General features: G+C 43.3%; 1 protein-coding gene across 2 annotated transcripts; it reads left to right on the forward strand.

The window, feature by feature from the left end:
• Positions 1-355: 355 nt before the first annotated feature.
• On the forward strand, positions 356-25,093 carry RPRD1B (regulation of nuclear pre-mRNA domain containing 1B). 2 transcript variants are annotated; one of them, XM_063172337.1, is made up of 8 exons: positions 356-562; positions 1,999-2,128; positions 3,173-3,306; positions 9,341-9,453; positions 11,257-11,383; positions 12,455-12,630; positions 21,259-21,314; positions 22,626-22,758. In XM_063172337.1, exons 1-7 carry the CDS (start codon positions 412-414, stop codon positions 21,289-21,291), a joined length of 864 nt encoding a protein of 287 aa, XP_063028407.1. In that variant the 5' UTR covers positions 356-411; the 3' UTR covers positions 21,292-21,314; positions 22,626-22,758. The 2 variants fall into 2 exon arrangements, with proteins under 2 accessions (XP_063028407.1, XP_063028406.1); XM_063172336.1 differs by lacking the exon at positions 21,259-21,314 and having other exon boundaries at positions 359-562; positions 22,626-25,093.
• Positions 25,094-26,781: the final 1,688 nt, after the last annotated feature.

Here is a 26,781-nt window from a genome sequence, read left to right on the forward strand (position 1 = left end):
CCGGGGCAGCCCTAAGGGTGTCGGAAGTGACGCCGCGGTACCAGCGCCACAAAGCTCCCGCGAAGTGGGGCGGGCGCTGTCAGAAAAGTCTCGGGTGCCCGCAAGGCGCATGCGCTAGATACGTGACACCGAACTAACGGGGCTGTCAGCGCCACAAAGCTCCCGCGGGGTTGGGCAGTCGCTGTGAGAAAAATCGCGAGTGCTCGTAGTGCGCAGGCGCCGAGGATGGTTGCGCATGCGCTGAGCCCTCCCGCCGTGCGGCCCGGCTCCCTCCGGCGCTCCGTACGATGCCGCCCCTCGCCCCGCGGCGGGGTCAGGGCGCGGGCGGCCATCTTGTGGCGGCGGCCCCGGCGGGTTGTTGTCGGTGAGGCCGCGCCGCGCCCCCCCCGCGGGCGGAGCAGCCCCGGCCCCATGTCCTCCTTCTCGGAGTCGGCGCTGGAGAAGAAGCTGTCGGAGCTAAGCAATTCCCAGCAGAGCGTGCAGACGCTCTCGCTGTGGCTCATCCACCACCGCAAGCACGCGGGGCCCATCGTCGCCGTGTGGCACCGGGAGCTCCGCAAAGGTGCGCGGGGAGTTTGTGCGGCGGGGGCCGCTCTGGCCGCCCCTGCCCGAGGTAACGGAGCTGCCGCTGAGCGCGGCCGGTTCCTCCTGGCGGAGCTCGGCGGGCCGGCCCCGGGAGAAGTTGGTGTCCGGGAGTTGTGGGAGCCTGGGCGCTGTTTGGCTGCTGTGTTGTTGTTTATTAAACTTTGGGGGGAACGCCCAACGTATGAGGGGAGCATCCGCTGATACCGGCGGCGGCTTTGGGATGGCAGAGGCACAGCCAAGCGTGGGTTGAGAGGGAGGGGATGCTCAGCTCTGGGCGGGTGTAAAACAAGAGATGTACGAATTACGTTCCCCTGGCTATGCTCAGGCAGACTTGGAAGTGCTGTGGCTGTTTGGCCGATTTTGAATTTTGGGTTTGGATTCATACAGCTCATCCGTTACAGAGTTAGTGAGAGGAGATAAGCAAAGAAAAAGTAGTTGTAGGAGTCTGTAAAACTCTTTGGTGCTATCAGCCAGAAACACTTTGTGCGTGTTTTCCTTGCAGATTAACAAAAGGGGATTTCCCAGATGGCTTCATCCTGAAGCCGAGGGAGATTGCAGTGCCTAGCGGAAGGTGTGCCAGGCGGTGGCAGGGGTAGGAACGAGGTGATCTTTAAGGTCCCTTCAAACCCAGACTATTTTAGGATTGGATGCCCTGTCCCCAGGTGCAGCCAGTGCCACCATCACTGTGAGCCCCTTGGAGCGGCTGGGCTATCTTCTATGTGATCGCTGCTTTTTGCCATTTGTAGTTTATTCGTGAGTTTTTGAAGAGCTGCCTTTGCGCTGTTGTGGAAATGAGCACCTTTGTTTTCTGCCTCTGTGTTGTTTTTGTTGGGGGAACAGTGAAATTCACTATTTCTGGCCATATTGATGAAGAAACTGACGGTGTCAAACTAGGACCATTTAAGGTGTATTGAAGAAATTTGATATTAGGAGCATTGATTGGAAAATTTTTGAGTCTCCACAATAGCTTTCTCCTGCAGTTTCACTCATTCTGAGTTACTCAGTCTTATTAGAGTATTTTTCCTGAAGTTAATTAATAAAAAATAAACTAATTGGTTATTGATTTGCTGATGGGTTAAAGCAGCTTTTTCAAATTGTGTTTAAAATTTATTGGTTTTTCAGAGTTGAGGTGTCACTGTGCACAAAAAGCATTAAACTCGTGTTTGTTTTATGAATTAATTGGAAAAGAGCAGAAGTGAGGACATTGAGAATTACTTTACTTGAAATCCCCTGGTTTCCTTTGGTAAAATGGAAATGTTTTGAACTTTGCTTTTAGACTGCAAAGCTAAACAACCATCAACAACTTTCAAAGCCTTGTTAATGATTCCAGGTGAAAGAAACGAGAAATAAATAAAAACTCTCCTTTTGTTTTTTTTTTCCTTTTCTATTTTCTTTTATTTTCCCCTTTCTCAGCAAAATCAAGTAGGAAACTTACTTTCCTGTATTTAGCAAACGATGTCATCCAGAACAGTAAGAGGAAAGGCCCTGAATTTACCAGGGAGTTTGAATCTGTTCTCGTGGATGCATTTTCTCACGTTGCCAGGTATGTTGCTGTGTTTCTTCAGCTTTCCTCTCTAGAGATTTGCATTCTTGTTATTCAAAGCTTAATTCAATTGGATTTTGTTGGGTTTTTTTTAAGTCTAGGGTGTGCTTGTACCTTCTCTGTAGTAGAGATTGGATCCTGACTGCTTTGTGGTTGGGGGCTGTTTAGTGTAAATGGGTAACTGTGTGTGTGAACCAGTCCTTCACAGCTTTACATGTTTGTGAAGCTCCTATGGACTTTATTTCAATTGTTACCTAAAAATCTGGCAGGTCTGTTTATGAGCAGTGGAATTGAGCAGTTGGGTGTGTTTGTTAAAGCCACGTAATGAATGGCTCTGCCCCATTGTCAAAAGACTTTGAAAGAGCTGATGTTTTGGGTCACTGGGTTCTCACCAGCCCTGGGTTGAGCAGTTCCTTTGTGTGTTACCTGACCAGTAATATCCTTGCTGCAGGAAGGAAGAATTTTATAGTTAAAAGGGAAGAAGTGATGCAGTCGCCCTCTTACCAAAAATGCAGTGTTGTTTATTTAAGATTGTGTCTAAATGGCATAATGAGTCCTGTTACCTCAGCTAAACAACATTAATGCTGTGGGTATTTGTCTGTTCTGGAGGGCTATGACTGTCAGAGCACGCTCTGAGTGCATTTAAGTGCCTAATGATCCAATCAACCTGCTTTTAATTGGGATGTTATTGGCTGAAGCAGCTGTTTAAAGTTAGTACTCAGAGTTGTAAACTTGTCAGCTTCAGGGTTTTTTATAAACTCTTATTGTAAATTCTGAATGATGGCAAGTTTCTTCTTTCACAACTTTCCTGCCCTTGCTTTGAGGTGAGAATGGTGGGAGATTTCCAGGCAATCTTTAGGTCAAATAAAGAGGAAAATTGGCCACAAGTGTGTTTTGCACAGTTTGTCTCAGACAACATCAGCAAGATTCTCTCCAAATGTTCACATATTGCAATGGGTGCAGCTGCCAGTTTGGAAGATGCTCTCTGAACACATGAGGAGTGCTGATCAGCTGAAGTGTAATGATTTCCCAATCTTTGAGCAGAGAAGCAGACGAGGGCTGCAAGAAGCCCTTGGAACGATTGCTGAACATCTGGCAGGAGAGGAGTGTGTATGGCAGCGAGTTCATCCAGCAGCTCAAACTCTCTATGGAAGACTCCAACAGCCCTCAAACAAAAGGTAAATGCATATTACTTGTCATGTGTGGTTTTTTTTTTTTAATTTGGTGCATGTTTCACTGCAGTTATTGTGAGGAATTGAGCTATTGCCAGAGCTGGTTGTGGAGATTCTTCAGGACTGTGTTGAGAAGGGTGATTTTTGTAAAACCCTCAGTTCTGGTTTGCAGATGTGCTGTCGTGGGGCTGGCAGTGAGCTTAACTGGGTGTGATGTCTGGTGCTGCTTGTGCAGATTCAGTGCTCCAGGGCTGCCTTTTGGGGTGAAAGCAACTCAGTCATGCAGGGAACTCTGTATCCACCTCAAGTGTCCCAATCTGCATCTCTGAGACTGCTCAGCTGGGTTATTAGAGTGTCTTATTCAGTACTGTCAGTGCTTTCATTCTCATATTAATTGTTTTGTTTTCCATAGTTACTGATTTTATTATGATGCAGAAAGGAGTTTTGAATAATTGAAGTCTGGAATATATGCCCCAGAAGCTTGTCTGGTCTCTTATTTTCTTACACCAGCTGATGTCATTTGGAGAAAACTCTTAACTTTGCATAATTTAATATCATTAGAACATCACAGGTATAACCTTATTACTGCATGAGACCTGTGAGAAACTGAGCATAAGCTTGTGTTTGGTGTGCTTTGGTTTACTGCTTGGGCAGATCTTGCCTCTTCTGTAGCACTTGCAGGTGTTTCACTGGTAGTGCTCCAGTAGAAAGAGGGGAGCAGTGGGATGCCTCAGCTGTGGAAGGTGAGGGTCATTAAAAATCAAGAGTGTTCTGGTTAAAGGAATGTTTGTCCACCTTGCAGCTGAAGGAAGTGGATGCTCCATTCCTGGAAGTGTTCAAGTTCAGGTTGGATGGGGCCCTGAGCAAGCTGGTCTTGTGGCAGGTGTTGCTGCCCATGGCAGGGGAGTTGGAATGAGGTGGCCTTAAATTAAGGTCCTTTAAGGTCCCTTCTGTTAAGCCATTCCATGATTCTGTGAAGTGTCAGTGTCTTGAAATGAGCTGGAATGACATTGCTGCTCTGGTCATATTTTTTTCTGTTGCCCACAGAGTTCTGATGATGTGAGAGAGTTGGCTTGGTCATTAGTAAAAGGTCCTTGTGCCATTCTTAGGTGGTGGAAACAAGGTCTGATTTAGTTGGTATTTAATGTAGAATTTATAAGATATGAGCATAAGTGAGATCTGTATGTGAAGACATCTCTGGCTGTAGCTTTGTGCTTTGGGCAGAACTGCTGGATGGATGCTCTAGCAGCTCACACCAGTGCCCTTCCACCTGCCCCTGATTGAGGTGTACCCTTTGGAAGAAGACTTTTGCTGTTTTTCCCAAAATGTTGTGAGCCAGCTGCCCTGACCAAAGGGGTTATCCCATCTCTGTGGAGATACAGGGAGTCTGTGCTCTGGGGGTGAAGGTGAACAGTCTCTGTGTGAACTGGCTCATGTTGGGGTTCCTCTTGTCTGGCTGCAGTGAATGAGGCCCCTGTGTGTTATCAAAGGCCAGAATTTACACTCCTGACAACCCTGACCTGATTAACTGAGGACTTGAAACTTTAATTTAGTGTAGCTGGGTAGGTGTTTCGCAAGTGTTTAACTTTGAATCTAAAGGCATTGATAATTGGTACCATGTGTTAGTTCCTGGTCATTTGGCAACCAGCTGTCCCTCAGTGTCCTTTCCCTTTGGCTGATGGTATCAACCACTTCTGCTACTGTTGTCTTTTCAACTTAAAAACATTTGTACAAAATTAAACTTGCTAAGAGTAACAGATCTTTGTCTGTGGAAGCAGAGTGGAGGAATACAAACCCTTGAAGAGCTGCTGTGTGCACAGCTTCACTTGGCAAGAAACTTAGTTTTTGCCTGGGTAATTAGAGGTGTTAATGTAGTATCTTTTATTTGAAGGAAGGTTCAGGCCTTTGCATGAGTGTGAATGTTACTGCCTTGTCAATTCATGGTCAAAAAGAAGTTCGAAAGATTCAGCAGGGTTATCCTGTGGGTTTTTCCCTTGCTTTGACTGGCATGTGTGCAAATGAGCTTCTTGATGGTAAGAGCTAGTTTCACCTGGGGGCTTTATGGATTTCTGACATAAATTGGTGTTTGAGTTTCTGGTGAGTTGCCGAAGGCTTTTTGTGGTTACTGCATTCCATCTTCAAACAGGTGAACATAAGCAAGATGGAGATTAAGGTGTCCTGGTTTACAGATAGAACAATTATTGTAAATGTGGAAAACCATAGTCCAGTGCTCCTCCAAAGCCATTCTGGCTGGCTGGGTTTGTGGATGCCCAAAGTAGACACAGCTGAGAAATAGGCAATGTTAGTGTCTGTAGATTGGTGCAAGCTGTGCTGTTAAAATGTTGGAGCTCCTTAAGGGCACCTGGTGATGTTGATAAGACCTGGTGCTGTGATAACAACTATTCTTTTCTTCAGCCTGAGGTATGGCAACAGGTCAGTGCAGGTAGTTCTCTGTTATTTTTCATACTGCGGCGTCTTAAATTCCTGATTTGGTGGGTGCTTCTCTCTGAGAAGGATAACTCTGCTTGTCTTGAGGGCACCATTTAGAGTTGTGTGACTTGCCAAAGTGCAGTGGAGTCCTGTGTCAATGAGGGAATACATCTTCAATGCTCATCAGTCAGTGTTTCAGTGCTACAGTTTGTTTCTTGTTTTGTCACTAGCAAGGCCTTGGGTAATGCACAGCAATTCAGTTGTCTGGGCATGCTGAGCTCCTGCTGTGGAGCAGAGCTGATTTCCCTTCAGAGAAACAGAGGGGTAAGACAACCAGCCCTTTCTAAGCACTGTATCCCCTGGTTTGACTGCTCAGTGGTGCAGCTGACTACCAGATTTTAGTCTTTCTGGTTCCTTCAGGAGATATGCATATGCATGGAAATGTGCTTTTGAATATTGATACATTGTTTTATCTCTAAATGTATTCATTAAGCTTGCATTTGCTTTCTCATTAATCTCATTTTTATTAGAATGTTTCTTTTCACAAGCAATAGGGAAGAGAAAAACCCCCCATTTCTCTCCAAGATTGGAAAAAGCAGGTCTTAAAGGTTTGATGTGAAACCCTTCAGGCAATACAACCGATATAGCTGATGTGTTTTCTTTTTGTTGTCTTTGTAACAAGCAATTGAAGAAGGTCCTTGAATGTGCTGTGATGTAGGAGTGTGTCACTCTTAACACACAGCTGAGATGCTCCCCGACTGCTTTCATTGTGTTTATGTTGCAAATTCTGGCACAGAAAGTCAGACTTGTATTAAAATATGGAGAAGAACAGAGAGGAGAGCAGGCAGGGAGGCTTCTGAGGGTAGCTGAAATGAAGGCACCTGGACACAGGGCTGGGTATGGATTTGGAGCAGCTCAGCTCCAGTTGTGCTTTTACCCTAGGAGAGACTGCCAACAAATAAATGTTGTAATGAGAGCTTCAGCAACCACAAGTACTCTACCCCCAAAGAGAGAAGGGTTTGGAATGGTTGGAGGGGGTGCTGGCTCATTAGAAGCTTGTTTACCTCTGAACAGGCATCAAGAACTGAGAACACAAAAAGTGAGCACCTGAGCTGGGAAGATCCCTCAGGTGTCCAGCTGACAGGAAAAGCTCATAATTGTCAGCAAGGCCTGGGACACTGTAACCTTCCTCAAGCCAGCTGAGATGGTTCCTAGCATAGAAGCTGGTGCAGAAATGCCTTTGCAGGTGTCAGTGGACTCAGCAATAGCAAGGTAGCAACAACCTGGAGTGTCGCTGCACAGCTGTGAGGAGAGCAGTTGTTTGATTTTTTGGAGAAATGGAGAGTGCTTTGCCCTTTGGAGGCTTTTTGGGAGTAGTTCAATGTCTGTGAAGGGCACAGCAAAGCAGGAGAGCTGACTTCAGTGGGGTTTCTCTGGCTTCTTTGTGTCCATGTCAAGGTGGACTCTTGATTTTCAGGGAAGAACCTCTTGAATTCTACAAGAGGTATCCTTGTAGAATACCTCTGTATTCTACAAGGATATCTTGATTGTTTTGGTTATGTATTACATTCTGATCAGTTCTGCAAGTTCTCAATGCTTGTTTTCCCCTTCTCTGGCTGGATTTGACATGCTTTTCTGCTGGGGTAGACTGTGATGGTTAAATTACCCCGGCTGGCAGGTTTTGTAAGTTACCCAGGCAGGGTTTATCTGTGCTGTGCTTCTGTTCTCTTTCAGGGATCCTTTTGCTCCATATGCTCCTGGGTTTGCAAATAAGCAGAGGGTTTTTTTTTTTTTCTGTTTTGATGAAATTGAGAAAGAGTTTCTAGAATTCTGCAGTGACTTTTGCTTAGGTTTGCAGGTGCTCAGCATCACCAATTTCAGAGTGCTTGCAGTCAGACTCACGTGGCCTTGTTCAGATGGAATATTCAATGAATTCTGAATCCTCTGTGTCAGAGTGGTGAGCAAGTGTAGTGCTGTGTCTTGTGGTAGACCAGTTGGCAACACAGCAGGAATAACTCTTCAGCAATTTGAATCCCAGCTCTCCATTTAATTTCACTTGTGTGATCGCTGTGGTCATGCATTCTTCTGTTGTTGGCTCAGGTTTATCCTCTGTTGGTTAATTATTTTATGATAAGTACACACAAGTGATAAATACTGATGACCTCTTGTGTTGAGCTGGGTAATTTTAAATGCTCTCTTTGCCCACTTTCTCATCTGCTCATCTCCTGTTCAGCCCAGCTCGTGTTTCTCACAGACCTCAGTGGGCAGCAGCTGTTTTCCTTGTTGGTCTGGTGCATCACAGGCTTGTCAGTCAGATTGTCAAGCACTCATACATCAGTTGGATACATGCAATAATTGGCTGGCCTTTTTCTAGCCTAGGTAGCTTTGTTCTATCAAACATTAACAATTCCTTTGGTTTAGGGTAACTTTTGAGTGCTGCTTTGCCTTCCATTGAGTGAGTCTGTCCTCTGACAGGTGTGTTTGTGCCTGCCTTGGGAAGTTGTTCTGCTCTTTCCCCAACGAGCAGGATGTAACAGCTCCTCTGATTTCTCTCCATTAGAATGAATTTTTGTCATATGTCCCACTTGACAAGGCAGAAAAAACTCTGCATTTAAGGACAGACCTTTCTGTTTGGTTCCCCATTAGAATGGGACAGTCTGGTTTTGTTTTAAATTGAGTGATCTTGATTTTTTTTTTCTGTGAATCAAAGTATATACAGATTATCTTGGCAAGACTGCATTCCATTGAATAGATGTTTTTAAGACTGTCCAAAGATTTCTTACAAATTACCCCATATCTTACTATCTTTGGTGGTAAGTCTAAAAAATGACCTGCCTTCTTTTGAAGGTTCTGTGGCTGGATCAAAGGCATCATTAAGACTTCTGACTCATTTAAATAAACTGTCTCTTCCCTTTCAAGGTAATGTTTGCCATGCTGAGGTTCATTTAACTAATGCTGTCTTGCTTTATGACATCCCTGTTTCTGAAGTGTTGCAGGTTACCTGCTTGGAGATTAGTTCATGCTTTGGTGTTGCTGCTGTCGCATCTTGGAGTTGTAGTTAAACAGAACTGTCCTGAAGCCCTTATTTTGATGAAAGAGTGGAAGGTTGAATAATGAGCAATTACTGTGTTGATTGTGGGACCACAGGGAGCATATAATTAATGCAGAAAGATATAACTTGAAATTCTTCTGTCCTTGTATACCTTCAGTACCTTGTGTACACCTCACTGCTTCATTTCTACTGGTAGAAGTCCTCACCTGTACACTCATTGTTAGCCAGAGCATCTGAGGGTTGAAATCTGTGATTTATTGACAAATAGCACATTTATTTGTGTTTCCTACTTTCATTGGGAGAGGCACAAACACATGAAGTGCACACTGCTCGTGTATCCTCAGGCTGGCATGTACAGAGATACATGGCTGGAAGAAATCAATCTTTTATTACTATTTTGCATTTGAGTGTTTGGAATATGATTCCAACATTAAAGTCCAGCTGTGGTCATCCCCTAGAGGGCTTAATCATCAGAGCATCCATCTGGTGTAATTCTTTGAAGTTCAGATAGTTAAGGTGGGCAGATCTGGCATCCAAATGAGTTGTTTCTGTCTTCAGTTGCAGAGGAGAAGAAATCTTTAAAGCGGACTTTCCAGCAAATACAGGAGGAGGAAGATGATGATTACCCTGGGAGCTACTCACCCCCAGACCCCAGTGCTGGGCCACTGCTGGTATGTGGAATGGGTTGAGCCTGGAAGGAGCTCTAGAAGCCGTAGGGCCACCTCTCCTGGGTCACTGCCACCTCCCCTGGGTCACCGCCACAAGGTGGAGCTGACAACAAGTGAAACGGGTTTAGTGGTGAGATGCACTTTGGGGTTGAGAAGTCCATGCAAAGGCAACAGATTCCTTTTCCCTACTGCAATTATGTGTCACTTCTGAGCAATTCTTGGTAGTCTAACCCAAGGTCTGAGTAGTGCTGCCAGGAAAGAATCTCAAAGGACTGCTAGAAGAACAGCCCATATTTTAAATTCTTCTCAAAATCAATGTGTAGCTTCTAAAACCTAAAGCTGTGAGCAGTTAATGCAGCTTTCTTTAGTAGGCCATATCTTTGTGTAAGTTATTATACAGCATAACATTTATTATATTTGTATGGAGCTGGTAGGAAAACCAGCACTGAAGACTTTGGAGGCTCCATGTTACTGGTGTGGAAATATTTGGAATGAAATAGAAAATCATTGCGGCCATTTCAGGCTACAGAGTGAACATATGTTAACCCAGAGCCTATTTGAAGGGGATAAAAAATTACGCCATCCATCTGGTAAACTGTAAACATTGAAAAATAAAAATAAATAACAGTTGTCAAGGAAATAAGTGAAAATTTTGTTGTTGTTTTTACCTCCAGATGCCTTGCAGTTTATGGTTTCTCTTGATTATAAACATTGTCACTGTTGGAAATCATTTGCAGTTTGCAAGGAAGTAGTAAATATTAGGTAATGGACCTCTTTGTTTTTCAGATTAGGAAAATATTTATTTTAAATTTGTTAGTGTTTTCATTAGCTTTCAAGCTATTGAACTGTAGTTTAAAAATCAGTGCTTGTGTTTATAGTCCTAGTGTTCTGTTTCAAAAACCTGCCCTACTTCAGAATTTTTTAAACAAAAAAGCAACACTTTGTTCTTCCTGTTCAGGGAGTTTCTCTGGTGTTTTTTTTTTGAGCAAGGAAGAAATACAATGTGTCAGGGATGGTCCTCCTAGAGCTCTCCTCATCCATGTCCTTTTAAAGTTTGGCTGCATTTTGAATGAATTAATTCAAACTGACACGTTTTTCCTCAGTGCACTAAAGCCAGCTGAGAGATGAACTGAGGGCACAATGAGGAGCCCGGTTGAGTTACAGAAAGCTCTGTGCTTGCAGGGAGCTGGGTGAGGACAGCCATGGCTTTGCAAAATCAGGAGATTACGAAGTTTAATTTATGGGAGGAGCTTTTGTCATCATTGGAGTTTATAGTCAGTAGCAAGTTACAGAATTCTAAACCTTGTCATGAGGGAAATTTAGTATAGTTTTGTTTGGGCTGATGGAAATTTGGTGTTGGGTGTTTGTGCTCTGTCAGAATGCGGCTTTAGAACAGAACAGAAAGGTGCCTGTACACTCCAGGGAGGCAGAGATCTGTCAGGGATGTTTGGGTGGAAGATTCAGTCCCAGCTTGAGAGAGCACACAGGGCTGGTGGTTCTCTCAGACTGGTGTGGTCATGTCCTTCTCAGCTATGTCTTGAATGATCACTTTTCTTAATTGGACTGAGAAGTTTCCCACTGCAGAGCCTTGAAAAGGATGGCCCTGCTGTAATTATGCAGGAAGAGCTAAACACTAGGATAGTGTAAACTCAATGAATACTCCTTGTGTTAGGTTTAAAAATTACTTGAAGAAAATATTGCTCAAATGGTGCCTTTCAGAGGTGGGTGAGCTCCTCTGCAGTGACCACATCCCTGGGAAGTGGATGTGGTTAAGGTTACCAGCTTTTACTGTTGGTTCACTTGTAGACTGAGGATTTGATCAAAGCCCTACAAGACCTGGAGAATGCAGCATCAGGAGATGCAACAGTGCGGCAAAAAATTGCTTCCCTGCCTCAGGAAGTTCAAGATGTTTCATTACTGGAGAAAATTACAGGTATGAGACTGGAAGATGAATGAACATGGGTCCAAAGAATAACTTAGAAGTCAAAGTGTGGTTTTTTTTTTTTTTTTTTTTAATAATCACAATGTATGGTGGAGTGAATGCCTGCTTTTGTGTCCTTGCTTTGTACTTCTGGGGTAATTAACAGATAGCAATCCCATGACTAACACTGAAGATTAAACTTACATAGCTGCTTCCTTTTTTTTGGCTTGGACTGAGGCTTTTGTACTTTGAGAGAATCATCAGCATTTTGCAAGAATATAAAGGAAATCGAGCAAGTGTTCTCAAGTGGATGTGTTTGCTCTTAAACACCTCAGCTGTTAAGATATCTTGGAGTTTTATCAGAGTGTGCTGAGTATACACATAGTCCTTGATTGATATATTTTCAAGTTCTACCAGACTGCTGAGTACACACATAGTCCTTGATTGCTATGGAAAAGGCAAATTGCTACCCCCGTTAATCTGTCAGTCTTTGTTTAAATTAACTTGTGCAATTGCATTTGAAAAGTAATTTTAATAGAAGCATTTAGAGGTTGAACTGATTTGACTCTTGTTCCTGGAGGTAGTTTTAATTTAGAACTCATTATGAATTATCACTTATTTGACCGTTCATGATATAGTCTTACAGTGTCCAACTGGACTGTATGCAGTTCTTAGATTTGTGTCAATGTATTTGAAATTGCTCCTATATTAGAGGAATTAACTAGTGCACAAAGTGTTTAAATGTAGAAACCACTGGATTTGTTTACCTGAAGGTACTTTCAACATTTTAATTAACCTGTTCATAGAGGCTTGCTATTCACAGATTTATCTCCCTGCTTTCACTGACATCTCTGCAAGAATTAAATGCAGTCAGTTGTGTCAGTGTCTAAAATACAGCCCACAAAGGGTGTATGTCCTATTTCCTGTTTTCCTGTGATAACAGCCCTTATTTTCCTGTCAAGCCAGAAGTATATTTACGAACAAGATGTTATTGTGCCTGTGGCTTGTGAATCTCAGCCCTTCTGTCAACAACTGGAAATTTTAAACTTTGTTCTCTAAATCACCCAACGCTTTTGCACGCAGACAAAGAGGCTGCGGAGCGGCTCTCGAAGACGGTGGACGAGGCGTGCCTGCTGCTGGCCGAGTACAACGGGCGGCTGGCGGCCGAGCTGGAGGACCGGCGCCAGCTGGCACGCATGCTCATCGAGTACACCCAGAACCAGAAGGATGTGCTCACGGAGAAGGAGAAGAAACTGGAGGTGAGTGCCTGTTACTGAGGCTGGCAGAGCAATTGGCTCACCAAACGCTCGCCCCGGACTCCAAATCTATGGGTTTCTCCCGAGGGAGACGATTCTGGGTGTTACCTTTACGTGATTCTGGGTGTTACCTTTACATTTAGTTCCAGGTCCTGCCTTTACATTTGATTCTAGGTTATCTAGGTTCTAGTTGTCTTTACACTTGGAGTAAAACAGGTAAGAAAGCAGTGTCATATCTTCAGAGTGCAAATCTGTCCTGATGTTCAGTCTAGATGTTTCAATGCAGCTGGAAAGCCCAGAGCTCTATACTTTTTAAAGAAAAATAGACTTGCCTAACACATAGCTTATTTTGTTAAGACAAAATTTTAAAAAATTAATCTTTTTCAAAGAATTAACCTCCGTTTTCCATAATTAGCTGAGGTTTTTTTTAAACTGCTTGGGTTTTTTGTTATTTTCCTGATGATTAGGTATCCTTCATCTGCTTCTTGAACCCCTGCTTGTTTAGGGGAAGCAGTTTAAGCCAGATCTTCTGCTCTGCATCCTTTAACAGCCACTTACCCACAGCTTCTGTGGTGCAGTGTAAATGGGGCTGGTAGTGAAAGACAACGACTTGTGTTTCCTGTACAGCTCCTTTGAACAGGGAGGGCAGGGCCCTAAAACAGCCTGGAGCTGAGCTGAGCCCCCTTGCTCAGGCTGTGCAGCCAGCTGTTTACAACTGTTTATCCAAAATGTGCCTTCTCCATGGAAGTTCTTTCAGCAGCACGTTGTGGGACTAGCGAGGAGTTTAATTAATGGCTGTGGTTGTATGTCACTCTGCCATCTGCTAAACTGCCCCTTGGCGGCACATTAAGGGCTTCTCTGCACCGCCGTGCTGGTGATGAGCAGCTGCTGCGGGGTGGGATGGGAGGGGATGTGGAGGACAAAATCTCCTGGAAGGAGACTGAGCTGCAGCAATTGCAGTCTCTGTTTACTCTCATGGCAAACCTCCTCCTCTGACAGCTCGGCAACATTGTTCCCAGATAAAATTCATTTTGAGTGTTTTCTTTGCCTGTGTTTATATTGGAGTTTCTCAATGCCTTGTGACTGAATTTCTTCAAGCATAGCATCAGTCTTATGACTGAGTCAGAAAAAACACTTTTAGATGTGGATACAGATGATGCCATGAAACCAAATGTTGTTTGGCAACTGATTTATTTTCTGTGGAAGTCTTGGGTCAGATTTTGAGGGTTTTTCTTGCTTAAAGGACACCTATGTGTATGTTAAAAAAAACCCTAAATGATACATACTGCTATAGGCAGCGAAATGCTGCACAATAATATTTTAAAAGGCTCAGAACAATTAATAATTTTGAGTCAGTTTGAGACTTTGAAACTGAGAAATCCATAATGACAACATGAAATTAAAATTTCTAATGCATTAGCTGAAATGTTGTGACAATCGTGGAGGTTTTTTGTTTGGAAAATATCCTTTTGCTAAAGAATGTTACTTGAAAATTGTAACTCTGGCAGAGGCAGAAATGCAACCCTGAAAACTAAGTGTTTTGCTGGTTGAGTTGCTTTGTTAATGATTGTAATCCTGCTGATGGCAATGGGACAGGCTGCTTGCACACTGTTAGGTGTAAACGTAATTCTTCACTACATTAGAAAATAAAGAATGATCCTATTTAAATATTAGGATCTTATTAAGTATCTGTTTAGGTTGGAATCTTTGTCATTCTGCCAGACAAGACAGCCTCAGTGCTGTAGCAGTCTAAACAGAGTTGCAGGAAATGCCACTCCAGCAGTGAACATGAGGCACGATTGATATTCGTGTCAGCTCTCAAACCTCAGTGAGGGATGTTGCCTGATTACAGCATTCCATTGTTCTGCCCTTGTAGAGGGTTAATAAACAGTGGAAGATGCTGGTTGCAGATAAGGCAGGCCAGATCTGCTTATCAGTTTTATTTGAGTCTTTGATGTTCTCACAGTATTGATAAGCCTGTATTTTTCTTTGTAGTGCTAATAAGCATTTTACTAGAAGGATCTGAAACTTGTAACAATTTAAAATGTATTTAAAAACCAAAACATTTACTCAGGCAAGGTCTGAAATGAGAAAATAACTTAAAACAATCTAATTTTACGTATTTACTCATTGTAGGCTTTGCTCTCTTGAAGTGTCTTTTCCAGGATCTTTGATACTTTGAATTTTTCCACTTGTGCTGAGGAAGTTTCCTCTAAATTTCCTGACTTAGATGAGAGGGTGTGTTTGGATGGAAGATGGATTGTTTACTTCACCATCCTCATCCAGCCAAGGCTGTTGGTTGGGGAGAGAGGCCTCTGACAGAAATAAAAGTCAGGCTGTATTTTAAGAGATGGAAATACCTAATTTGGAAATTACTCTGGATGTTTTTTGTATTTTTTTTACTCGCAAAGTCTTTCACTGGGATAGCAATGAAAGTAGCTAATCTGTGTCTTTTTGAAAAGCAGCTTTTGTGGTCTAAAGAGCTGCAGTTGTTTACTAATCCTGTTAATGCTGTCCCTCATGAAACAGCAAATTATCAAAACATACAGAAACTCAGTATGTTTGTGTCTTGTGGGCTAATACTCAGAATACTCTGCATGTCAAACCCCTGTGACACAGCTCTTGTCATCAGTTGCAGTAAGGCTGTTTAACTGAGGGACACTGCTGAGGAACATGCTGAGGCTTTGGAAAGGAATTACACATCAGCATGGACACAGCTGGCATGAGTAAGGATTGAAACAGTGAGGGGCAAAGCAGCGCTGGTGATTTGGAGGAAGGAAGCTGCAACAGAGCCTGAAGATCATAACATATGGACAAACTCTGCTTTTAGGGTAGCAATGAAAAAAAATCAAAGTATAATAATTAGGATTCCTTTATCCTGGGAGTGGTTTTGTGGTATTTTGACTGGAGTCTGAGAGCGCTTAAGAAGGTAGATTTTCTTTAATTCTATCAGTCACTAAAATCAGGTGGCCCCAAACTGATACTGAAGAGCCTATAACAAGGCATATCTCTTCAAAGGTAAGTGTTCCTCATGTTAACTTCCTGAAAGGTGTGGGGGATACTGTCACTCAACAGCTGAACACTGAATTTATTTTAAAATGGTGCTTCATCTTGCTCAGCAATTGTGGGCTCGATACTGCAGCTGCAGTTTGATCTTCCATGCCAGAGATAGATCAGAGGTGGCCTGGACATTGACAATAGCAGATGACAGGAAATAAAATCCACTTTCAGACAGGTATAGAAGCCGAAGCTGTTGTTTCTATAAGAATGAGATGTGTCCTTGTATCTCACAGTAGTATTCAACTTGCAATGGAAGTTTCCTGATTTGTGTTATTTTTGGCCATTGCTGCACCATTACAATTACTGAGCACAATCAGCTGGGGAGGTTTTTTGTCCTCGAGCACCTGAGCCTGCAGAACTTCAAGGAGAATTGTCTTTTGAAGTCAGAGCACTCTTCTGGAATGCACGGCAGGCAAGGAGAAAAAATCCAGGGAATTAGTTTGTGTAAAATGGAAATGCAGTGGGGAGAGAACATCCCCTATTGGTGTACCAGGCAGGTGTAAAGTAAAGTCAGGTAAACAGAGGAGACTGGAAGAACCAGGGAAATGGCAAATTGTGTAGAAGCTTCATGGGAACCTGAAATAACTACTGACAATAGGAAACCTAGAGTGAGTGGAGGGAGGGTTTTTTTGAACTGATGGGGAGAAGAGGCAGAAAAAATAGAAGATTGTGCAGTCAGAATTTTTGGTTTGATGTGCAGTCAGTGAGGGCAATTCTTCCATACACCTTCTGTATCTGTGTTGGTGGAAGGTGACATGAGGAGCAGTGTAACACAGGCAGTGTGGATGGAGCAGGGTATGTACTCATATAAGTGTGTGCTTACATGTCTGCAGCTATAAATCTAAAGAACATACTGTATTTAAGATCCAGCTTAGGGGAAATATTCTGATTCTTGACTGCAGCTGAAAAATCGTCACTTAGAGTCCTGCTGAGAGCTCTGGGGGTTTTTAGATGTTTGTGAGTTTTAATGTTCATGGCTTCAAGGCACCTTTAATAAGGTGTTAATGCCGTGCCCACACAAATTTGCAAACCCTCTTTGATAATGCATCTCTGAGGGATGAAGTGCATTCTCACTTGAGGTTTTCTGGACTGGCCAGCACTATACATTTTCTTGAAATACAATTTAGTTCAGTGGGTTAATAGGCAATTTATTGCTGTGCTGCCTCAACTGCCTGGGTCTCTGTAGTGTGTCACTGTTGGCACGGCTTTGTGGCTGCTGCTTCCCTCAGACAGGAATTCTTGGGTTCTGTGGTATATTCATTTCAGTGGTTTAGACAGTGAAATAGGAGATTAAATTTTAGGGCTCCTGCCAGGAAACAAATTGTCAGTATTTGACACGTGTGAAATAGCAGGAGCAGTTGTGGGAATCAGCAGCAGAGTGGGGTCAGCTCTGCCACCCTGGCAGGGAGATCCTGAGCTTGGAGCATCCAGGCAGTGCCAGACCTGGGTCTGTAGGACCAAACTGGTGACTAATGGGGCAAGAAATGCTGGGCTGTGCAGGGAATTTGCATTTGTTGGGCCATGTATAGCTCGAGGCAACAGCTGTGTTTCTTTGCACTATGGAAAGATACAGTTCCTTCATTTTGTAGGTGCTTGTAGATATTTATAATTACAATAGTGCTGCAAATAGAATAATACTAAACAATAAAAGCGAATAAAAATAATACAATATTCACATACAATGTTTTTATTCACTTTACTGAAGTGAATGAGCGTTGACCACTCACTTAACTAGAAAAGCATTAAGATGCTTGGAGAGGTGAATGTAGCTGTTGGCTTGTGCCCTGGATGTTGATTTTTATGGTGAATATCAAATGTTTATTTCTGGGAGAGGATTTGGCAAATGAAATGATGATTTGTGCCCGTCATACACTGGCAGCAGCCTGGGCTTTTTCTGAGAGCTTTTGAACATTGCAGAGGTTGAGGCATTCCCGGCAGCTGGAGAAATGCTGCTCCTCTGCTACTGCCTCTTCTGTTGTCCTAAACAAAGGGGAGAGCAAGGAAATGAGTTCTGGTTTGAGAGCACGTAATTCTGCCAGGAGCAGAAGCACCATCTCTGCTGAAGTGTGATGAATGATGCCACAGAAGAAAGAAGCCTTGTCAAATTTAAAAGAGCAAGACTGAACAAATTTAAGGTTGAAAATGAACTGAAGACTCTGCAAGGAAATACATCATTCAAGCTCTGATTCCTGGACTGCATCTTTCAGATAAAACCTCAGATTTTCTGGTTTAGTGCTGCTGCAGAATGAGGAAACCTGGTTCCACCCTGGCATTTGGTTTCACTTTGCTTTTGAGGAGGGTTCTGCTCCAATGAGCTTGTGGAATGGCAGAAATTTCCCTTTCTGTTCTTTTTCTAGTGAATATGTTTTAAAAGTATTTTGCATAGGTTAAGTGGCAAGGAGCAGAAGGTAAGCAATACCTAATAAGCCTGCTGCAGTACTGTGGTGTATTTAATATTTTTAAAGAGAGGTTTTACTTGGACATATAATCACTGGCTGTCAGACTTCTCACTTCACTACATACTCTGCAAATTCCTGCTGAGCCTCTGATGCATTTTTCCCCTGGCTTGTTTGTGGTCTTCTGCTTTCCTACAGCTGGCTCAAGCTGCATCATATCAAAACTGCGCCTGACCGGCTGCTCTTTCTATTCACTTTCCAAATTCTCATTAATGCTTAGCTAGATATTTTTTCAGCAGATGCAATTGCTGTGATGACTTACAGCATGTTCCTGCTCGACCCTGCGCAGGAGAGGACGTGTCCAGTACACGCTCTGAGCCAAAATAAGCTGAAATCTCTGCTGTGGAACGTGACAAGGTGAACCAGGCCACGCAGCAGTGCTCAGGATGAATTTCCTGTCATGTTGATTACAGCCAGTTCTATAATGTTCAAGCACGGCTGCTTTGGAATGAAACACTGTGTCAGCTTCATTCAGCAGTGGCTAATTCTGATTTTGCATTTGTTTCAAGGACTGAGTATCTAATTCTCTTGGCCACTGAGGATGTAGAACGCCATGCACTGAAAGGAAACATTGATTAGCAAAAGCATCCGTGTGGCACAGAGCCAGTTTTTTCCTCTATCATCCTGAAACTCCTGCTTACAGCAGAAGTCTCATTATTTTGTCTAAAAAAAGCAAATAGCATCCAAATACTATTAATCTTAATATAAACCTACTGAGCAGTGAGACAATCAGCTCAACACAGAGTACAAACGAAGGCCTTGGAAAGCAGCAGCTTCTTAACTGGACGTTGTGTTGTTCAGTTTCATGGAATGGAAGGACTTTGTGGAAACATCTGCAAGGTGCAGTTTCCAGGCATGTCATGGGCTACATGAGAAACATGATTTCCCATAAAACCTGCTTCCAGAGTCCTGTGTTGCAGAATGTGGCCAGAACTTGTGGAAAAAGCAAAGCCCTCAAGCTGGAAGGGGGTTCAGTGTCTCTGCTGCTGTGTATTCTTGAGGGGAGCAGCCAGCATTCCCTGTCCCAGCTCTGGCTCGTGGTCTCTCCTGGACAGCTCTGCCAGGAATCAGCACAGCAGCTCAGGCTGAGAGGGATGGAGAGGGTTAAGCATGGAACAGTTTCCTGCCATGCTCTGTGATGTGTATCCAATCTGTCCAGTAAGTATTCATCTATTCTAGGAAATCTTGGTTTCTGGATTACTCCCTTAGTTTCCATTCCTGAATTTATTGATCTTTTTCTGAACCAGTTTTGGTTTGGGGGCTGTTGCTGCCTCTTGCTTGTGAGAATTTTTTCTCTTATTTTTTCAGTTTGGTTTTTAGCAGGTAGGATTTAGGCCTTTGGTGTTGATTAGATAATGCTTGCATTTACTTATTAGTAAGGTGGAATTACTTAGAATTGAAAGGAATATGGTTCTCAAGGTGACTTGATGTTTCTTTTTTTGTCATCATGTGCATACAAAAGTCTCTCTTCAAACTGGGAGGATGTTTCTGATAACTCAGTGTTCCATGTAGCCCTCAATGTAGAGCATCCCTGAAAATAAGGACATGCTACGAGCAATATTTTCCTAAACACTTGAAGCTGTTAACTGTGAATTTGGAAGCTGGTTGGTGCTGTTAATATGCAGAAGAATTGCTCCTAAGTCTGTGTGTTTGCCAGCAGCAGTGTGGTTTGGACACATCTTGGTGGTTCTTAATTTGTCAATGTGTTTTATAAGAACTGGGCTGTCAGGCAAGGAAGGCATTGGCAAGATTCTCCCTCCCCGAAGTAGCTGTCTTGGGAGAGGAATGTTATTTGCATCTAATATAACTCTAATGGTCACGCAAATCATCTTCAGCTCAAAAGCCATCACATTCCAGTCCTGACTGTCCGTGAGAAGTGATGGATCCTGGTCAGTTTTGCCCTGAAAATGGCAGGACATTAGTCTTTCTGTGGAGGTTGTACCTGGTTTTACGTAATTGTTTTTTCTGGATCTATAATTGGATCCATAAATCCATAATTGTTTTGTGTGGATCTTGGCAATTCAAGCCATATTTGAGGTATTTTCTTGGCTTATGCCTGGAATTTGCAACTTCTTTTCATCTTCCCTGCCCGTTTATCAGACCTGGAGGACTTGCCAGCTGCCTTGCCCTTCTTTTTTTTTTGTTCCTATCTTTAGTGGGAATTACTACAGAAGAAAGAAACACCTGCTGATACTCACTCTTGACAGTTTGGCATTCTTGAGGAGGAAGTGCTGCTCATTCTTTCCTGGCTTGATATCCATCACTGCTTGACAATGGTGTGAATCATGGATTTTAAAGTATTTTTAAGTTGGTCTTCTGTGGATCTCCAAGTCGAGCCTCTTCCACCCTCTCTGTTCCAGCATTTGGAGCTCAGTAGATGTTCCTGCAGTCTCTGCTGTGTGTGCAGGAGCTGGGGTGCTGCTGTCTCCATCTCCAGCACTGGGGGTGTGCCAGCCCTGAGCTGAGCACTCAGGGCACTCTCTCCCTATCCCCAGTGTTGGCTCCCACGTGCTTTTGGAGAAGGATCCCAAGTGTTGGAATGCTGTGCCTCCATGGCATCCCTCTTTATCTGCTGCTGCTCTCTGTTAATGCCAAGGAATCTGGGGGGTTTGTTTTTGTTCTCTGTCTTCACCTCATGAGTTTCTCGACTCGTTTCTCTCTTTAAGAATTCCCGGAAGAGTGTGATTAGGACTGTGGGTACATTCTTTTTTCCTGATTCTCTGTCTTTCATTAAAGCAAGACAAATCCTCACAAAATTAATGTGTGCACCTTGAGGTGTTTTTTTTTTGTTGCTGTTCTCTAGGCATGAGAACAGCACCCTGCAGTTCATGGAGCTGGGAGGGCTTTGTTTGGACTTGATTATTTCACTGTGTATCCTGTGTATGTTAACAGAAGTGTTTGGTTATATTATCTCACTGAGCCTCATAAGGGATTTAAGTTTGAAATAGGCTGTTAAAAGACATTCCTGTTTGGTGCTGGCAGGAAATTTATGGGATGCACTTACACAGCCATTGCAGGGGTATCGGGAGTTGTTGCGATTGACGGCTGCTCTCACTGTTCTAATTCAAAATAATGAAACACAGAGAGTGTAAACTCCTTGCTTGTAACCCCACAGGAACTGCTGTGCTTTGATGTTTGGAGAAGGTGAAGAGAATTTCCATCACTGAGAAGGTTAGAAAGTCTGGATTAAAGTTGTAAACTCTTCAGAAAGATGTTTTGATTAAACATGTGCCTAGTTTCATTTGATCTTCAGAGATATAAACTTCTGTTCTCTTTGCCAAGTAATTAAGAAATGAAAAGTAAATTGATATTCTAGGTGGCTGTGTGGCAGTCTGTTCTGTGTAATTTTTTTCCCTTAAGCTCATTGTTTCCTGCATTCTGGAGGTGCCATGAAAAGTAGGCCACATGTAGTTGAGTAAAGACTGGCACATTAAAAAAGAATTTATGTGCTATTTGAGTTTTAGTCCTTCAATTGTTGTCTTCTCTGACTGTTTCATGAATGTATGGAATCACAAAACTTTGAAATTGCATAAGCAGTCTTTAATTAAAATCTTCTGTATTGGATAATTTGGATTTGTGCTGGGCTGCTCATAAGTGGCCTCTCACCAGAATTGGCCAAGGTACAGTTCTTTCTTCCATTTTCAGGGTCCAAACTCCTCTCTCTCCTCATTAGGAACACAAGTCACTGGTGTCTCTGAAACCTGGGGGAATTTCTGCACATGGATAGGGATTCCTTACTGCACTTTCACTACTCAATCCAGACCTCATTTGTGGAAAAACCACTTTCAAGTTTCCTCTTTGGAGATTTTTAGCTTGCTCTTTTTTCCCTCTGTAATAAAATCCTGAACATGTTAATGTCTGTATCTGGTGTGGATGTGCCTTTCCCTGGTTTACATTCCGTGGTCCTGCACGTGTTTCCATGGTGTCCCTGCCATGCCAGGGTTGTCATGTGAGCTCATAAAGGAGGCCCTGTTTGACAACCAAAACTTGGGTTTGATTTAATAGCTTGAAAGGGGGAAATTGGATTAATTAAGTGTTGAGAATTGATCGCATTTGAAGGCAATGAGCATTTTGGCAGCATAGTAAATACCTGTGGTGTGCCTCAGCCTGTGGCGTCTGGCAGTGGAGGGGTGTCAGGAACATTCTGGCAGCAGCTGGGCATCAGTATTTGGGGAAGAACACAAGGATAAAGCAACTCTGCACTGACACTTCTCTCAAATGCTCTATCAGGCCCTAGTGAGTGCTGGTTTGGGGACATTTTACATGTACAATTAGTAAGGCAGGGCAGGGTTATTAGTGTAGGGGTGCCAGAGCCTGTGGGCAGGCTGTGAATTTGGGGCAGATGGCAGGGTCTGCACTGCTCAGAGCACCAGGGCCTGGCCACCTTCTGTGAGTCCTCACCTGGAAGAGACTCCTGGCTTAACTAACAGCACTGTTAATTAACCTGTGCTTAATCTCTGTTCTCTTGTGTCTTTCCCTCAGGAATACAAACAGAAGCTCGCTCGGGTAACCCAAGTGCGCAAGGAGCTGAAATCTCACATCCAGAGCCTTCCAGACCTGTCACTGCTGCCCAATGTCACAGGAGGTCTGGCACCTCTGCCATCTGCTGGGGACCTGTTTTCAACAGACTAGAGCAAACCATGTGCCCCAGTTTTCATTATTACCAGCAGAAGAAAGAAGACTGGTGTTGGCTGGAAGTCCGGTCTTCCAAGATCTGCAGTAGGAAGGAACTCGCAGACCCTGCTTTGAACCTCTTGGCTGCTCATACTCACCCTCTCTGTGTGCTCTGGCTCACAGGAGGGGAGGAAGAGGAGTGAGTTTTGTGAGCTCTAAAGGGAGTGGGGGTGGTCTGTTTAGGCAAACTTCTCTCATCTTTTCCTGTACTCTTTAGTTGCTGTTTGCCCTTAGCACTTGTTACCCCCACAAAGATCACGAATCATGTACACACATACCTGGGAAGCTTCCAGAGGAAGGTTGACTATGCAGCATCTTCCCTCTGTACAAATATTGTATTATTTCTGAATAAGTCTCATCTGTTTTAGTTGGGTTTCTGAGCCCCATCTCTGGGAGCAGTGGAATGGCTCATGGGCCTCGTAGGGATGTGTGTGCATGCCAGTCCTGTGCCACGTCAGGGGAAGCATCTGCTCAGCAATGGTACAGGGAAAGATTTGTTCCTAAGCCTGCAGTTCCTCATAATGCTGTGGCCTGATGTGAAGGTAGTTCTCATTTGGCATGGATGTAAATTGAAGTCACAGGCAATAAAAATAAGCAGCTTTTCTTTGTGAAATTAGAAGTAGACTCATAATTTACACTGTGCTGAGCAAAGCAGAACTGGATGTTACCTAAGTGGGAGTGGAAGTAAATTTTGTTCTAGCTACCTTAGATTTATACCACATTTTTCCTCTTCATTATATGAAATCAGATGGTAATGGAAGCTTTGATTTAATGACCTGAGAGGCTGGAATGGTGTGTGGCAGCTGCTGGTGTCCCTGTGACAGGCACTGTTAGGTCTGCTCTCAGGATGGTTACATTGAAAATCCAATGATATAAACTCTCCGTAGCTTTAGTGACGTTGTCTGATGCACAGATGTGAAATGTGGTATAAATATTTATTTATATAGAAAATAGACCCATATATATGCATATATCCTGTATGCACATGTACCCTGTCCATGCATGTAGATATTAGAAGGATGTACTTAATTTTGTGTCACAGATTGTGAGTTGATTTTTATAATCAGGAAAAGTGTAAAAAACAAAAAAGGTAAATTTTAAAAACTCTTAATTCCATTATGTTGCTGGCTAGTGTTTTAGCTGCCAGGGGTGTAGTTACATTTCAGTTTGTGTGTTAGGTGTGACAAGCTGGACTCTGATCACTGAACCATTCCAATCTGGATACAATTCTTTTAAATTTAGCACCTCTCACTACAAAACAGGTTCTGTTTCTGGAGACACTTGATCTGGTTACACAGGTTTTGTAAGACAGAGGATGAAGTGAGCTGAGATGCTCTCTCTGTGCCTCCCTGTGGTTTTGAGCTGGTGTCAAAGCCAGGAGAAGAAAATGCAGAAATGCACAGCTTGTTCTGCTCCGCATTAATTTATTTGTCAGGCTGCTCAGTAGCCCGGTCAGTTACAGCAAACACCACCACAGCATCTTTTGATCATTCAGTTGTTCAGAAGCTCACGTCCTTTTCCTACTGACACTTCTTTTGTCCTTTTTAATGCTCCTTGCACCCTCACTGCCCAGCCTACAGATGTTTTTTTCTCTTTAGTTTACAGGAATTTTTCCAGTGGCAGAACTCTGTGTTCCCTGAGTCTCTTTGACTGTGCAGCCTTTTATGGTCCATACTTTAGATTAAACACTGTACATTCTCTCTGCTTTTGCCAAAAATGAAAAACAAACAAAAAAAAACCCCAACACCAAACTTCAAGAACCCAAACCAAAAGACTTTTCCATCCTGATTCAGCTCACAGAGTTACCCCGAGGCTGTCAAACCAAGTTATTTTGAGCATTGATTGAATGTGTATCCATTATAGGACAAAAACTGTCAAAAACTGATGTAGACAAATGTGTTGGCATCTCACGTTTGTGTTTTGGGCAGATCTGTGAGAGAGTTGTCTGTCTGGTTTTTTTATTTTTTAATTGAAATGTTTTGATTTTTTTTTCTGAATATATGCGTGTGTTTTATTTTGCTTAATTTAAATGAAGTCTTGTAGTTTTTAATTTTATTTGTTTTACTTTTTGGGCAAAGGGCATCTGGTGAACTGGGTGACATTTTCTGAAGGTTAAACAGATTTACCCACAGTGTGTCTTTTTTAACAAAAGCTTAAATCTGTATATTAATTGACTTAGGAATTAATTTAGACATATAGGCTGCCATTTGACAGCAGTATATTCTGAAATGTCTCATAGATATCTATTTTTGAATAAAGAGGGTGTCATTGAACAATAGTGTCCTTACTTCTTTCCTCAATGCTCTGACACCCTGTGGGTTTTGTTTGGGTTTTTTACCTTTCTAAGGCCCAGGCAGTGACTCGAGGAGATCCTTGAGTCAGTTTTCCGTGCAGAGTGGAAATGGGGGGATTTCTTTAGGACATGTCAGTTGTTACTCTGGGAAAAATGCAAATAAAAAGCAAACCTGGAATGGGAGGAAGGTGTCTCCCTGCATGAGCACCAGGAGCTGCTGTTCCAGAGGGTCAGTGTGATTGAAGCCTCTCAGCTTTGGGGTCTTCACGTTGCCTTGGGAGTTAATTCTGGAGATTTTGGGGAGGTTTAGGGGTTCTTCAATTAACCAGTCTGCAACAGCCTCTGTGGGCAAACAGTGATTGTTTCATATGCCCTGGAGAGGATCTGCAAAGCGGATTATGTTTTATACTGATTTACAAATCTTCCCTTAAAGGCACTATATTTAGCACTGCTTTCACCACGCCTTGCAGAGGCTGGGCGGTGCTGTGGGAGCAGGAGGGAGCTGGTGTGGTCCTCCTAGTGAAAACCACCTTTGTGTGGTGTTGCAGGAACTAAGGTGGGGTTTTCAAAGAAAGAAATGTGACAAGGTACTGGCTGTCCTTCCTTGCCTTTGCAAATCAGGTTTTTGTTGTTTTTTTTAAGAGCTGGAACAAAAATACTTGACTCTTAGGCAGCTGCCCTTGCAGCTCAGTACCTCAGTGCACTGGTGTGCATTCCCTACTCTGTAACCAAGGAATGGGGGCTCACACACCTGTACAAGGTGAGGAACTCACTCCTGACTAACAGACAGGTTAACTGTGATACCCCAGGTTGTGATGGTGATGTCCAAGGCAGAGCCTTGGAGTGGTGGAGGCATCCTGTGGGGGGAGGGTGGGGAGTTGTGCTGCCAGAGTTTTGACCCAGGGCAGGCTGCTGTGGGCTTTGGATTTTTGGACCAAGTTTTGATATGTTCCAAACTTTATGTATATTTATGTCTAGGATTAGTTAGAAAAAGTATAAGCTGTCCCTAATGCTCTGAAAAAAAATGACCTGGTAAAACACTTGGATGAAATTTCACAGCAGACTTGGCGCCAGTCTGTTGGAGTGAGCTGGGACAGACATTTCCCAGTGATGTCACTGGCTTTAGGGCTGTGCCACAGGCATCTTTTGCCTCTTAACTGCTGGAAGGCAACAGTAGGTAGAAAACATGTTCTTTATTTTTATTTTCAGTAATGGCTTCATGTAATGACATTTAGGAAGAAGTTCAGTAAAGGCCAGGGGCCTCACAGGCATTCATGTGTGCTGGAGCAGGTGGAATCATGGTCATGCTGGTCATGTGCAGGTTTTGAGGCAAAACCCAGGAAACTGCAGGACCAGCCAGGGTGGAAGGGAGTGTTTAAGGAAAATGAACACTTTGGGTACAGAAATGTCCCCTTGGTGCAGAGCAGCCTGAGGGATGGGTGTTCTAGAGCCCATCAAGGTTGGATTCTGGACAGGGGTTGCAAATCCATGTCCCAGTGTTTTCCCTTGGCACGAGGATGTGATGGTTTGCAGCTTGGCTGGGGCATAGTGGCCAAGCATTGCACTGCTGCTGACTGAGCAAATCTGTGTGACAACTGATAGTAGTAAATCATTCACAGATTTAGGGTCTTGTCACTTCTTTCTGGGAAGACACAACTCTCATTTCATCTT

Source organism: Melospiza melodia, chromosome 19, assembly GCF_035770615.1.
Source record: "Melospiza melodia melodia isolate bMelMel2 chromosome 19, bMelMel2.pri, whole genome shotgun sequence".
In the NCBI taxonomy this organism is placed as follows: Eukaryota; Metazoa; Chordata; class Aves; order Passeriformes; family Passerellidae; genus Melospiza; species Melospiza melodia.

Coding starts and splice junctions, on each gene's coding strand:
- RPRD1B (XM_063172336.1), top strand. CDS start 412: ATGTCCTCCTTCTCGGAGTCGGCGCTGGAGAAGAAGCTGTCGGAGCTA. Junction 2,129..3,172: donor GCATTTTCTCACGTTGCCAG/GTATGTTGCTGT, acceptor ATCTTTGAGCAG/AGAAGCAGACGAGGGCTGCA. Junction 12,631..22,625: donor AGAAGGAGAAGAAACTGGAG/GTGAGTGCCTGT, acceptor TCTTTCCCTCAG/GAATACAAACAGAAGCTCGC.